Source organism: Cetorhinus maximus, chromosome 12 (assembly GCF_964194155.1).
Source record: "Cetorhinus maximus chromosome 12, sCetMax3.hap1.1, whole genome shotgun sequence".
NCBI lineage: Eukaryota > Metazoa > Chordata > Chondrichthyes > Lamniformes > Cetorhinidae > Cetorhinus > Cetorhinus maximus.
In genome coordinates, this window is record NC_135890.1 from 59,607,067 (window position 1) to 59,621,675 (window position 14,609).

The window sequence follows — 14,609 nt, forward strand, 5'->3', positions numbered from 1 at the left end:
TGGAGAACAGCTAATGTGGTTCCGCTATTTAAGAAGGGTTGTAGATAAGCCAGGGAACTACAGACCAGTGAGTCTCATGTCAGTGGGAGGGAAACTATTGGAGAAAATTCTGAAGGAGAGAATCTATCTCCACTTGGAGAGGCAAGGTTTGATCAAGGATAGTCAGCATGGCTTTGTCAGAGGGAAGTCATCCCTAACAAATTTAATTGAATTTTTTGTTGAGGTGACCAGGTGTGTAGATGAGGGTAGTGCAGTTGATGTAGTTTAAATGGTTTTCAGCAAAGCCTTTGACAAGGACCCACATGGGAGACTTATAAAGAAGGCAAATGCACATGGGATACAGGGTAATTTGATAAGGTGGATTCAAAATTGGCTTAGTTGTAGGAGACAGAGGGTGATGACAGAAGGATGCTTTAGTGACTGGAAGCCCGTGTCCAGCAGCATACCACAGGGATCTGTGCTGGGTCCCCTATTACTTGTCATTTATATAAATGACATAGATGACTATGTGGGGGTAGGATTAGTAAGTTTGTGGATGACATAAAGATTGGCTGGGTGGTTAACAGTGAGGTTGAGTGTCTTGGGTTACAGGAAGATATAGGCGGGATGGTCAAATGGGCAGATAAGTGGCAGATGGAATTTAACCCTGAAAAGTGTGAGGTGATACACTTTGGAAGGAGTAATTTGACAAGGAAGTATTTAATGAAGGCATGTCACTAGGAAGTTCTGAGGAATAAAGGGACCTTGGCCTGTGTGTCCACAGATCTCTGAAGGCGGAGGGGCATGTTAGTGGGGTGGTGAACAAGGCATATGGGACACTTGCCTTTATCAATCGAGGCATAGATTACAAAAGTAGGGAGGTCATGTTGGAGTTGTATAGAACCTTGGTGAGGCCACAGCTGGAGTACTGTGTGCAGTTCTGGTCGCCACATTATAGGAAGGATGTGATTGCACTGTAGGGGGTGCAGAGGAGATTCACCAGGATGTTGCCTGGGATGAAACATTTAAATTATGAAGAGAGGTTGGATAGATTTGGGTTGTTTTCATTGGCGCAGAGAAGACTGAGGGGTGACCTGATCGAGGTGTACAAGATTACGAGGGGCATGAACAGGGTGGGTAGGGAGCAGTTGTTCCCCTTAGTTGAAGGGTCAGTCATGAGGAGACACAAGTTCAAGGTGAGGGGCAGGAGGTTTAGGGGATGTGAGGAAAAACTTTTTTACCCAGAGGGTGGTAACGGTCTGGAATGTATTGCCTGGGAGGGTGGTGGAGGCGGGTTGCCTCACATCCTTTAAAAAGTACCTGGATGAGCACTTGGCACGTCATAACATTCAAGGCTATGGGCCAAGTGCTGGTAAATGGGATTAGGTAGGTAGGTCAGGTGTTTCTCACGTGTCGGTGCAGGCTCGATGAGCCAAAGGGCCTCTTCTGCACTGTGTGATTCTGTGACTGTGAAGTGCCCTCACCACTGTGCCCCGAGACACTAGCTGATGATCTAATTCCCATCGAGGTGCTCATATCTGCACTGGTGCCTGTCTGGTAGAGATGGTGTGATGCTGGTGGGTCAGAGACTTCAGGGCCCTCAGGTGTGAGACTGTGCCTCCGTGGCCCAGCCCTGCTCCACTGATGCTGAAAGGAAGAACAAGGACATTCGATTAGTTAACGTAGAGACAATGTCAATGTGCATCCCTGTCCCCCGGATCATTATGCGCTCATCCTTTCATAAGCAATGGTCAAGCCATTTTGCAAACTTCAATTACTGAACATTCAACAGTGCCATGGCTGCCAGGAGAATAATGGTGACCTCACTGCTGGGCAAACATAACTGCCCATGGCACCCCAGCCTCACCGACACCGGTGGACCTGGGCACATGGCACCTCTCCAAATCGAGGGCCTCCTGCTCGAACAGAGTAAGCATCACCACCTGGGCCGGCCCTCCGCCAGTCCTCACCCGCTCGGCTGCATCATGTGCATTCTTCTCCTGAAAAGGAGAGAAGAGCATTGATTAGTGTGACTTGTACCTGGAATCTCTTCGCGGCCGGCCCACCCCAACCAGAGTGGGACATTGCAGGGCTCCAGAGCCTCCTCACCCTGCTGCTGCCGAACACTCACACAAAGATGCTAGGCCTGTCACCACCCCCTTGGCCAAATGCTGCCTACATCGCATTTGGCACCACACAACCTAACCTTCCATAGCAAGGAGGCGCAAACATGTGGAGCGCAGAGGACAGCAGATCGATCGGTGCCACGTCACCTTGAAGCTTCCCTCCCAGCATGTCATCACCCTTTGACATGTCCTGGAGTTCCAGCTCTGTGCCTAGGAGCAGCTCCTCTAGGTTGCCCTCAAAACAGTAATGTGGGTTTCAGTGTACCACTTGCTGTGAGGGCAGAACCCATCTCTTCACCACCCTCTCAGGGTGACCTCGGCATGGGCAATGTCTGCTGGTCCACTCTGTGAAGAACACTTACCGTCAATGATTCAAAGCAGTCACTACACTCAGACTTGGGTGGTGGGGGTGGGGGTGGGGGGGGGTGGTGTGCCAGGGGGGGAATGCCTAGCTGCTGGGTTAAGTGAGCAATGCCAACATGGTACTCACCCTTCCCGAACGCAAGAGGTCATTGAAGCGCTTGCGACACTGGATCCACATGTGTTGCACCACATCGCGGGAGCTCACCACCTCCGCCACCTCCTCCCAGGCACGTTGGTCATGTGGGAGGGCCCCCTCCTCCCGTCCTGCGGTACCAGGACCACCCACCGTGCTGCTACTCCTCGAGGAGGGCAGCAAAGCAATCGACCGAAAACGGAGGGGCGCATCATGGCGAATCATGGCCCTTTCACTGGCCATGATTCACAGCCTTGGAAAGGCTGCAGAAGCTTTTTTAAACCGGCCACCGGGTCGCCATTGGACCCAGCGGTCATTTCAGTCCCGCCACTGCCCGCCCACTCCCACTGTTCTCGGGAGCCACGATTCACACAGGGCAGGCCTTAATTGGCCTGCCCGCGTAAAATGGCAGCACGGACCCGATCGTGGGCAGCGATCAGGTCCGCGCCCGCCAGCCAGCCAGAAAACTCTGCCCATGGGAACACCACCACCTGGAAGTTCCCCTCCAAGTCACTCACCATCCTGACTTGGAAATATATCGCCGTTCCTTCACTGTCACTGGGTCAAAATCCTGGAACTCCCTCCCTAACAGTACTGTGGGTGTACCTACACCACATGGACTGCAGCGGTTCAAGAAGGCAGCTCACCACCACCTTCTCAAGGGCAATTAGGGGTGGGCAATAAATGCTGGCCTAGCCAGCGATGCCCACATCCCGTGAATGAATAAAAAAACCTGGAGTGCACCTTTTAAAGCCCAGTATTGAGGAAAATGATAGCGAGACCAAGGGATCACAACAGATCACCATTAAACTGTACACCAACTCCACCAAATGAATGTTGCCCTGTTTATGGAATGCTAGCTGAAATGATACTTTACTGGAACAAGGCATAACTTTAACTGGTACATTTCAAGTAAGATGTACAAGTGGGAAAAATGACTAAACAGTTTGTGCGGGGAAATTGATTAATTTTCTTGTGCTGGTGCATTAAGAGTTATGGTAAAGGTGGACCTTACCGGTTCTCTAAATATCCACTCACTTTCTCTCACTGAGCTGTTCAAAGCTAAGTTGGCTTAGACTTTTAAAAACATGGACACTTTCTTCTTGTTGCTGCAGCTTCCAGGATAGGGGGAAGGAAGGGGAGAAAATCTATGTATGTGAGTGAGTGAGAGTGAGAGAGAGAGAGAGATGGAGCACATTCCAAGGAGGTAGTTCCCCTTATCACTGCAAGGTGGCATTGGCTCACTGTACTGTCACTCATAGTAACTGCCCTTGAAGGCCACTTTATAATGTGGAAGAGAGAGGATCCAATGTGTCTGCTTCAGCTAAGCCTCCTGCTATGCTGACGGATTGACGCTGGGGCCTTCAATTATTTCAAGGAACCATCATCCCAGGATAACAAGCAATATTTGGGATGGTTTATTAACAGTCCTCCCAATGAATAATCAATGAACTTGGTGGTACAGAACTTAAATATTACTGAAAAGAGAGACATTTCACTGCAACTTTTTGTCTTGCACTCACCAGGACAAACACAAGAATATCAAATTTCAAACGATCACAACAATTTATACTACAGGAGAAAAGGGTGCTGATTGGTTGGCAAGTCAACTTCAATTTATTTCTTAATACCCGGGAGTTTGGGGAGCCTATAGTTCCCCGTTGTTTTCTCCATGGCACCACCTTACCAATCAGAGTCAAATTCCCAAACAAACAGCACCCTCAGTCTCTCTTTTCAGCAAGGATCAAATCAATGGATACTTCAAATCACAGCTGAACCTAATCCCAGGCTGCTGATTTATTGATGAGAAAAAATTGCTGCATTTCACATTACAGAAATATTATAAGTTCAAAAAATCCTCCCAAGGAAACACAGGCAAAATACAAGTTGATCCTTTAATTAGCTCTGAGTATGTACAAACTAGGCAGCAGTTTCATAAGGGATAGCAGGGCAAGGAATCTGTCTGAATGGGATATTATACATAACAGTGGGTTGGATCAAGACAGGTTTTTCGGTAAACTGACATTCATTAATTTCTCTGCTATTGCAACTTTTTGCAGCAATCCATAATAAGCAGCATTGTGTTCCCCTCCAACATATTGTTATAACAATCCCAAGCCAGTTGGTGAAGTGTGAAACTAGACACTAATAATTTTCTTGATAATGGGCTTATTCACAGAATGCAGCATTAAAAATGTCTGCTTCCTACCTCCCAACCCAGTGTCCCAGCAGTCTCTCTTTACTTAAACAATGCCCTTCATCTGTATATCTTAACAATATAATTAACATGGCATTAACACGTATTCCCTTTTCATTGGGTGGTTTGACACATTGAATTTATTAGATTCAGTCATTTTGGTATTACATCAAATACCACTTAACCCACTTCCAGATATACCAGTTATCTCAATGTATATCCTTTACACTAATTGCCTCACCTTACATCTTTCTATGGCTCACAGTGGTAGACCCAGAGTTCACACAGTCTACAAGAAGAAAGCTCACACTCTGCTACACTAAACTCACAAAGGATACCGGATTATCTGTGGCACTGTTAATCTCAGTCTCAATTATATTTTTCACGAATGTGATAGTGTCATTCACCACCCCATGTACCTGCAAAAATAAAACAATTGAATCAAATCAAGCAAATGTCAGCAACCTCTTGTGTTACTTTAGTAAGCGCTCTATTTTATGTTTTAACATAAGTATCAGCGTTCTGACTCAGCGATCCCTGTACAACGCAAGAATATGCACAGAGGTCAGTGCTCAAAAGTACTTGGACTCTTCAGACCATTAAAATGATGGAAAATTAGTTACTGAGTGAATCCTGTACCAATTCTGCAACTTGTCACAGGAACTTCTATCCTGGAAATCGGTGTCAGCCATAGGTTAAAGATGAAACTGAGCACGTTATCCAGGCTGACACTCCAGTGCAGTACCGAGGGAGTTCTGCACTGTCGGAGGTGCCACCTTTCGGATGAGATGATAAACTGAGGACCTGTCTGCCCTTCCAGGTGGATGTAAGAAATCCTATGAAGCTGTTTTAAAGAAAAGGAGGGCAACTCTCCCCCAGTGTCTTGGCCAATATTTATCCCTCAATCAACATCACTTAAACAGAGATCTGGGGCTGAATTTTTACCTCGTCAGGTGGGCCTGGGAATGGTCATGAAACCACCGCGAATGGGTCTCAATGTTAATTTCACGCATGAAATGTGCGCTGCAGCACTCAGCGCTGCCGGGGAGGGGGCAGTAGGAGTATTAGTGCTGACATTTGTGTGGGTGTGCGCAATGAAAGCTCCCTGAGGTACAGAGCCGCCTCAGGGAGCTGAAGATCTTTAAAATCAAGAATTAAAAAACTTACAAATGTTAAAAACATGTCCCCTCTTGGGACTCTGTCACATAAGCATGGACATGTTATAAATGAGATGTAAACATTTTATTTTATTTTTAATTCCTGTTGGAAACCTCATCCCATCCATAGATGAGGTTTCATAAAAAATCCAAAGGCCGCTTGGCCTTTTCGCCCACCCGCCAGCCGAACAGTTGGACGGGCAGCAAAAAATCTGATTTGATTCATTAAGGATCTTAATAGGCCTCTTAACTGTCAGCGGGCGGGCACACGAGAGAGCGAAATATCGCAAGAGTGCACAATGACATCAGGACGCTGGCCCGACGTCATCGCGCACTATTTTACTCTCTCAGGTTGGGCGTATGTCTGCCCAACGATAGAAAAATTCTACCCCCTGGTCATTATCTCATAACGAACATACAAATTAGGAGCAGGAGTAGGTCAATTGGCCCCTCAAGCCTGCTCCGCCATTCAATAAGATCATGGCTGATCCGACTGTGGCCTCAACTCCACATACCGCCTACCCCTGATAACCTTTGATTCCCTTGTTGGTCAAGAATCTACATCTACCCCTGCCTTAAAAATACTCAATGACCCTGCCTCCACCAGTCTTTGGGGAAGAGAGTTTTAAAGGCTCACGACCCTCTGAGGGAAAAAAATTCTTCTCATCTCTGTCTTAAATGGAGACCCCTTATTTTTAAACAATATTGTGTGGTTCTAGTAAATGCTCATCGCTGTTTGCGAGTCCATGCATGGAAACTGCCTGTCACGCTTTGTACACTTCACAATAGTGGCTAAACTTCAAAGGTATTTCATTGGCTGTAAGGAGCTCCGGAACATCTTGAGGTTGTGAAAGGCGTTATAGAAATGGAAAGCTTTCTTTTCAATAGCAGAAAGAGGAAGCACCATCAAGTAATCAACAGCATTACAGTACATGTAATCCAGTTCATTGCGGTTTTATTGTGTCAATTATTGGTGTCTGCTGGCTGTAGCCTAGTCAGAAAGGAGTCCGACACAGTCAGGTTCCAGAGAAGTGTTAGTAGTGCCTACCTGTGGGCAGCATCGTAGGGTGTAGGCATCCTGAACACGGTCACAGAACCTGTGGCTTTCTGTGGAGGGAGCACAACGTTACAGGGATGCTGAGACAAAACCTCCAGAAGTACGCTCGCAACCGCCATGAATGGCCTCACACTCAGGGAGGGCTTACCTGCTATTTCCGAGGGATGGTGATCAGAGCCCAGCAGTGACCTAAATCGAAAGGCGACCTCCACCTGGCCGGGATGAGGCCGCAATTTGTGAATGTCTAAACACACGGATAACAGCAGAATTCAATACCAGAGGTAACCAGTAACTGAAGACTGTGCTATATTTGCACAGGGGACTTTATGGCTCATCATTAAAACAGGCCCTACTCATTGGCAAGTTTAACTTCTTTGTAGCTCCACTGCATCTCATGGCATTTATAATGCTGCAATACACATGAACCACATTTGCTGAGTTCATTCAATTTAGGATATATATTGCTCTCTTTCCATACTGGCAAAAAAAAAAATCAGTGTTGGGGTAAAAGGGTGGAGGGGAGGTCATTTTTCCCCTGATGTGTGCAGAGGGAATTAAATCTCACCATTTAGTAAAAGGACAGAGGTAATATAAGTTTCAGAGTGAGGGGCCTGTGTGGTGGGTGTGAGGGGCCTGTGTGGTGGGTGTGAGGGGCCTGTGTGAGGGGCCTGTGTGGTGGGGGTGAGGGGCCTGTGTGGTGGGGGTGAGGAGCCTGTGTGGTGGGGGTGAGGGGCCTGTGTGGTGGGGGTGAGGGGCCTGTGTGAGGGGCCTGTGTGAGGGGCCTGTGTGAGGGGCCTGTGTGGTGGGTGTGAGGGGCCTGTGTGGTGGGTGTGAGGGGCCTGTGTGGTGGGTGTGAGGGGCCTGTGTGGTGGGTGTGAGGGGCCTGTGTGGTGGGTGTGAGGGGCCTGTGTGGTAGGTGAGGGGCCTGTGTGGTTGTTAATAAGAGGGCTCCTGTGTATGGTATTGATGAATTGGGTGTGGAATGGGGCTACTAGTGCCTTTATTTTAATCACTCTGGGATGCAGGTGTCACTGGTAAAGCCAGTATTTATTGCCTATAGCTAAGTATTGTGGAGCAGTAAGGAATAGTCTCATTCTTTCATTATAATCCAATACATCTTTAAATAAGTGTTCTGGCAAAGATTAAACAATGTAATTGTTTAACTTAAAGCATTGGGATAAGAATGGTGGAGAAAGTTAACTCCATGGGTATCAATCATGTGTGTGTACTGTGTGATCCAGGGAGTCAAAAACCCACTGCAATTGAACATGTGGTAGCCCCCAGTAACCACTCACCGCTGTCAAAGGCTCTGGTTGTGCCTTTCAGAACCTCCAGTGTAAGAGCTGCTATAACGTCTGCCTGCTGGGCTATCGCTGTCGCTCTCTCCACTGCCTCAGCCCCCAGCGATGTGATCATCTGAGTCCCATTGATCAGAGCCAGTCCCTATGTGATAAAACAGAACACACAACACTCTGCCAGTGTCACGAGGGAAGAAGTTCAGCAGTGTCATGCCAGAACAAGATAATACCAAAAAAGCATGAAGGGGGCCAATTAATAATTGCTTGAATGGACAGAGACATGTTTTCAGCGCTTGCACAACAAGCAGGGCAAGTAGGCACAAACATTCACAATGAATCATCTATGAGATGATGACCCAGTCCCCAGGCCCAGTGCCCTCAGTGCTGATGACCCAATCCACAGTGCCCCAAGTGTTGATCACCCAATTCCCTTGCCCAATGCTCCCAGTGCTTATGACCCAGTCCCCCGGCCCAGTGCTCTCAGTGCTGATGACCCAGGCCCCAGGGCCAGTGCAAATGACCAAGTTCCCTGGGCCAGTGCACCCAGTGCAAATGACCAAATTCCCTGGCCCAGTGCCCACAGTGCTGATGACCAAGTTCCCTGGGCCAGTGCACCCAGTGCTGATGACCCAGCCCCCAGGCCCATGCAAATGACCAAGTTCCCTGGTAGTGCCCACAGTGCTGATGACCCAGTCCCCTGGCCCAGTGCTGATGATGCAGTTCCCTAGCCCAGTGCTGATGACCCTGTCCCCTGGTCCAGTGCCCCCAGTGCTGATGACCCAGTCCCCCAGCCGTGCTCCTAGTGCTGATGATCCAGTCCCCAGACTCAGTGCTCCCAGTGCTGATGACCCAGTCCCTGGCCCAGTGCTGATAACCCTAGCCACTGGCTCAGTGCCCCCAGTGGTGATGACCCAGTCCCTGGCCCAGTGCCCTCAGTGCTGATGACATTGTCTCTTTCCAATGGTGCTGCTATTGTGCAGGAATAAGGTGGAGCTCTGGACGCATCACTCACAAGGGCTGAAAGTCTCAGTGGCTAGATGGGCTGCTGAGCACCTGTTGTGCTCTGGGACTTTTACTCAGCATGAGGTGGAGGCCAGAGTGTGGGTTGCAAGCAGTGAAGGCTTCTCAGCTAGCCCTCAGCCTGATCTTCGGAGCACATTATGAGGGTGAAAACCACAATCACAGTGTCAGGATCAGACTGTCTTGCTGAATGATTCAAGGAGCAGGCACTCTTCGTACCAATGCCCACAATTGACTCTCAAGTTACAAGGAACCTTTGCCAACATTTGGCCATCAAGGCAGATATCCCCATCAAACTGAAATCGCTCATACAGACTGTTGGCCATAACATTGATCTCACTGTTAGACATAGAGGGGTCACTCATTCCATTCTCACTCACTGTTACACATAGAGGGGTCACTCACTCCATTCTCTCTCACTGATACACACAGGGATCACTCCCTTCATTCTCACCCAGTGTGACACACAAATAAAACTCTCTCTCCATTCTCACTCACTGTTACACACACAACGATCACTCCCTCCATTCTATTCCACTGTGACACACACAGGGATAACTCACTCCATTCTCGCTCAGTATTACACACACAACGATCACTCCCTCCATTATAATTCAGTGTTACACACACAGCGATCACTCCCTCCATTATAATTCAGTATTACACACAGAGGAATCACTCCCTCCATTCTCACTCAGTTACACACACAGGGATCACTCCCTCCATTCTCACTCACTGTTACACACACAGGGATCACTCCCTCTATTGTAATCCACTCTTACAGAAACAGGAATCTCTCACTCACTGTTACACACACAACGATCACTCCCTCCATTCTGTTCCACTGTGACACAGAGGAATCATTCGCTCCATTCTCACTCGCTGTTACACACACAGGGATCACTCCCTCCATTCTCACTCACTGTTACACACAGAAGCATCACTCCCTCTATTCTCACTCGATATTACACACAGGGGTAACACCCTCCATTCTATTCCACTGTTACACAAAACAGGGATCAATCCCTCCATTCTCACTCACTGTGAAACGTGCAGAGATCACTCCCTCCATTCTCACTCGTTGTTACACACACAGAGTTCACTCCCTCCAAACAAATCCACTGTGACACAAAAAGGAATCACTCCCTCAATTTTCACTCGCTGTTGGCACACAGGGGTCACTTCATCCATTCTCATTCAGTATTACACACACAGGGATCACTCCCTCCATTATAACTCACTGTTACACACACAGGGCTCACTCCCTCCATTCTCACTCACTGGTACACACACAGGAATGATTCCCTCCACTTTCATTCACTGCTACACACATAGGAATCAAACGCTCCATTCTCACTCACTGTTACACACACACGGATCACTCCCTGCATTTTCATTCACTGTTCAACATACGTGATCACTCACTCCATTCTCATTCAGTTTTACACATACAGGGATCGTTCCCTCCATTTTCACTCAGGGTTACACACATAGGGATTGCTCCCTTCAGTCTTACTCACTGTTACACACACAGGCATCACTCCATCCATTCTATTCCACTGTTACACACATAGAGATCACTTCCTCCATTCTCACGTGCAGTTACACACACAGGGATCACTCCATCCATTCACACTCACTGTTAAACGTGCAGGGATCACTCACGACACTGTCACTCACTGTTACACATTGAGGGATCACTCCCTCTATTCTCACTCAGTGTTACACACACAGTGATCACTCCCTCCATTCAAATTCAGTGTTACATATACAGGGATCACTCCCTCTATTCTAATCCACTGTTAGTTACACGGGGATCACTCCTGCCATTCTAATCCACTATTACACACACAGGGATAACTCACTACATTGTCATTCACTGCTACACTTCAGGGATCATTCCCTCCATTCTCACTCACTGTTACACACAGGGATCACTCCCTCCACTCTCACTCAATGTTACACACACATGGATCAGTCCTTTCATTCTCACTAACTGTTAGACACAAAGGGATCACTCCCTCCATTCTCACTCACTGTTACATGCACAGGAATCTAATCTCCATTCTCACCCCCTATTGCACAAACAGGGATCACTCCCTCCATTTTTATTCAATGTTATACACACAGGAATCAAACCCTCCATTCTCACTCAGTGTTACATGCACACGGAACTCTCCCTGCATTCCCAATTCACTGTTAAACATACGGGGTCCACTCCCTCTATTTTCATGCAGCGTTATACACACAGGGATCACACCCTCCATTCTATTCCACTGTTACACACACAGGGATCACTCCCTCCATTCTCACTCAGAGTTACACACAAAGGGATCATTCCCTCTATTCCATTTCAGTGTTACAAACACAGATATCGCTCCCTCCAGTCTCAATTACTGTTACACACACAGGGATCACTCCCTCCAGTCTCAATTACTGTTACATACACAAGGATCACTCACTCCATTCTATTTCACTGTTACACACAGGGAAAACTCCCCCCATTCTCACTCACTGTTATACACACAGGGATCACTCCCTCCATTCACACTCACTGTTACACACACAGGTATCACTCCCTCCATTCTCATTCAGTGTTACACACACAGGTATCACTCCCTCCATTCTTATTCAGTGTTACACACACAGGGATCACTCCCTCCATTCTCATTCAATATTACACAGACAGGAATCACTCCCTCCATTCACACTCACTGTTACACACACAGGTATCACTCCCTCCATTCTCATTCAATGTTACACACACAGGTATCACTCCCTCCATTCTCACTCGTTGTTACACACACAGAGTTCACTCCCTCCAAACAAATCCACTGTGACACAAAAAGGAATCACTCCCTCAATTTTCACTCGCTGTTGACACACAGGGGTCACTTCATCCATTCTCATTCAGTATTACACGCACAGGGATCACTCCCTCCATTATAACTCACTGTTACACACACAGGGCTCACTCCTTCCATTCTCACTCACTGGTACACACACAGGAATGATTCCCTCCACTTTCATTCACTGCTACACACATAGGAATCAAACGCTCCATTCTTACTCACTGTTACACAAACAGGGATCACTCCCTCCATTCTCACTCACTGTTACACACACACGGATCACTCCCTGCATTCCCATTCAATGTTGTACACACAGGGATCACTCCCTCCATTCTCACTCACTGTTACACACACAAGGATCAATCCCTGCATTGCCATTCACTGTTACATACACAGGGATCACTCGCTCTATTCCAATTCACTGTTCAACATACGGGATCACTCACTCCATTCTCATTCATTTTTACACACACAGGGATCACTCCCTCTATTCTCAAGCAGTGTTACACACACAGACATCAGTCCATCCATTCTATTCCACTGTTACACACACAGAGATCACTCCCTCCATTCTCACTTTCTGTTACGCACACAGGGATCACTCCATCCATTCACACTCATTGTTACACACACAGGGATCTCACCCCACATTCTCACTCACTGTTATACACACAGCTATAACTCCCTCCTTTCTCACTCAGTGTTACACTCATAGTGATCACCCTCTCCATTCATATTCAGTGTTGCACATACAGGGATCACTCCCTCTATTCTAATCCACTGTTAGACACACAGGGATCACTCCTGCCATTCTAATCGACTTTTACATACACAGGGATCACTCCCTCTATTCTCAAGCAGTGTTACACACACAGACGTCACTCCATCCATTCTATTCCACTATTACACACAGAGATCACTCCCTCCATTCTCACTTGCTGTTACGCACACAGGGATCACTCCATCCATTCTCACACACTGTTAAACGTACAGGGATCACTCACGACATTGTCACTCACTGTTACACATTGAGGGATCACTCCCTCCATTCTCACTCATTGTTACACACACATGGGCCACTCCCTGCATTTCCATTCACTGTTACACACACAGGGATCAGTCCTTTCATTCTCACTCACTGTTCGACACACAGGAATCACTCCCTTCATTCTCACTCACTCCCTCTATTCTAATCCACTGTTAGACACACAGGGATCACTCCCATCATTCTAATCCACTTTTACACACACAGGGATCACTCACTACATTGTAATTCACTGTTACACTTCAGGGATCACTCCCTCCATTCTCACTCACTGGTACACACACAGGGATCGCTCCCTCCAGTCCTACTCACTGTTACACGCAAAGGGATCACTCCCTCCATTCTCACTCACTGATACACACACAAGGATCAATCCCTGCATTCCCATTCACTGTTACAAACACAGGGATCACTCCCTCCATTCCAATTCACTGTTCAACATACGGGGATCACTCCCTCCATTCTCACTCACTGTTACATGCACAGGAATCAAACCCTCCATTCTCACCCACTGTTGCACACACAGGGATCACTCCCTCCATTTTCATTCAATGTTATACACACAGGATCCTAACCCTCCATTCTCACTCAGTGTTACATGCACATGGAACTCTCCCTGCATTCCAATTCACTGTTAAATATACGGAGTTCACTCCCTCTATTTTCATGCAGCATTATACACACAGGGATCACTCCCTCCATTCTATTCCACTGTTACACACACAGGGATCACTCTCTGCATTTTCACTTGCTGTTACACACACAGGATCACTCCCTCCATTCTCATTCAATATTACACAGACAGGAATCACTCCCTCCATTCACACTCACTGTTACACACACAGGTATCACTCCCTCCATTCTCATTCAATGTTACACACACAGGTATCACTCCCTCCATTCTCACTCGTTGTTACACACACAGAGTTCACTCCCTCCAAACAAATCCACTGTGACACAAAAAGGAATCACTCCCTCAATTTTCACTCGCTGTTGACACACAGGGGTCACTTCATCCATTCTCATTCAGTATTACACGCACAGGGATCACTCCCTCCATTATAACTCACTGTTACACACACAGGGCTCACTCCTTCCATTCTCACTCACTGGTACACACACAGGAATGATTCCCTCCACTTTCATTCACTGCTACACACATAGGAATCAAACGCTCCATTCTCACTCACTGTTACACAAACAGGGATCACTCCCTCCATTCTCACTCACTGTTACACACACACGGATCACTCCCTGCATTCCCATTCAATGTTGTACACACAGGGATCACTCCCTCCATTCTCACTCACTGTTACACACACAAGGATCAATCCCTGCATTGCCATTCACTGTTACATACACAGGGATCACTCGCTCTATTC

General features: G+C 47.3%; 1 protein-coding gene across 1 annotated transcript in view; it reads right to left on the reverse strand.

Moving 5' to 3' along the window:
- The window catches only part of hal (histidine ammonia-lyase), a 67,273-nt gene that overhangs the window by 22,592 nt on the left and 30,072 nt on the right, over positions 1-14,609 (reverse strand). Inside the window, exons 11-14 of the mRNA XM_078553725.1 lie at positions 8,308-8,455; positions 7,161-7,256; positions 7,004-7,062; positions 5,137-5,217 (exon numbers count right to left, since the gene is read on the reverse strand). Coding sequence (XP_078409851.1) covers positions 5,137-5,217; positions 7,004-7,062; positions 7,161-7,256; positions 8,308-8,455 — 384 coding nt within the window. The remainder of the gene's footprint in view (positions 1-5,136; positions 5,218-7,003; positions 7,063-7,160; positions 7,257-8,307; positions 8,456-14,609) is intronic.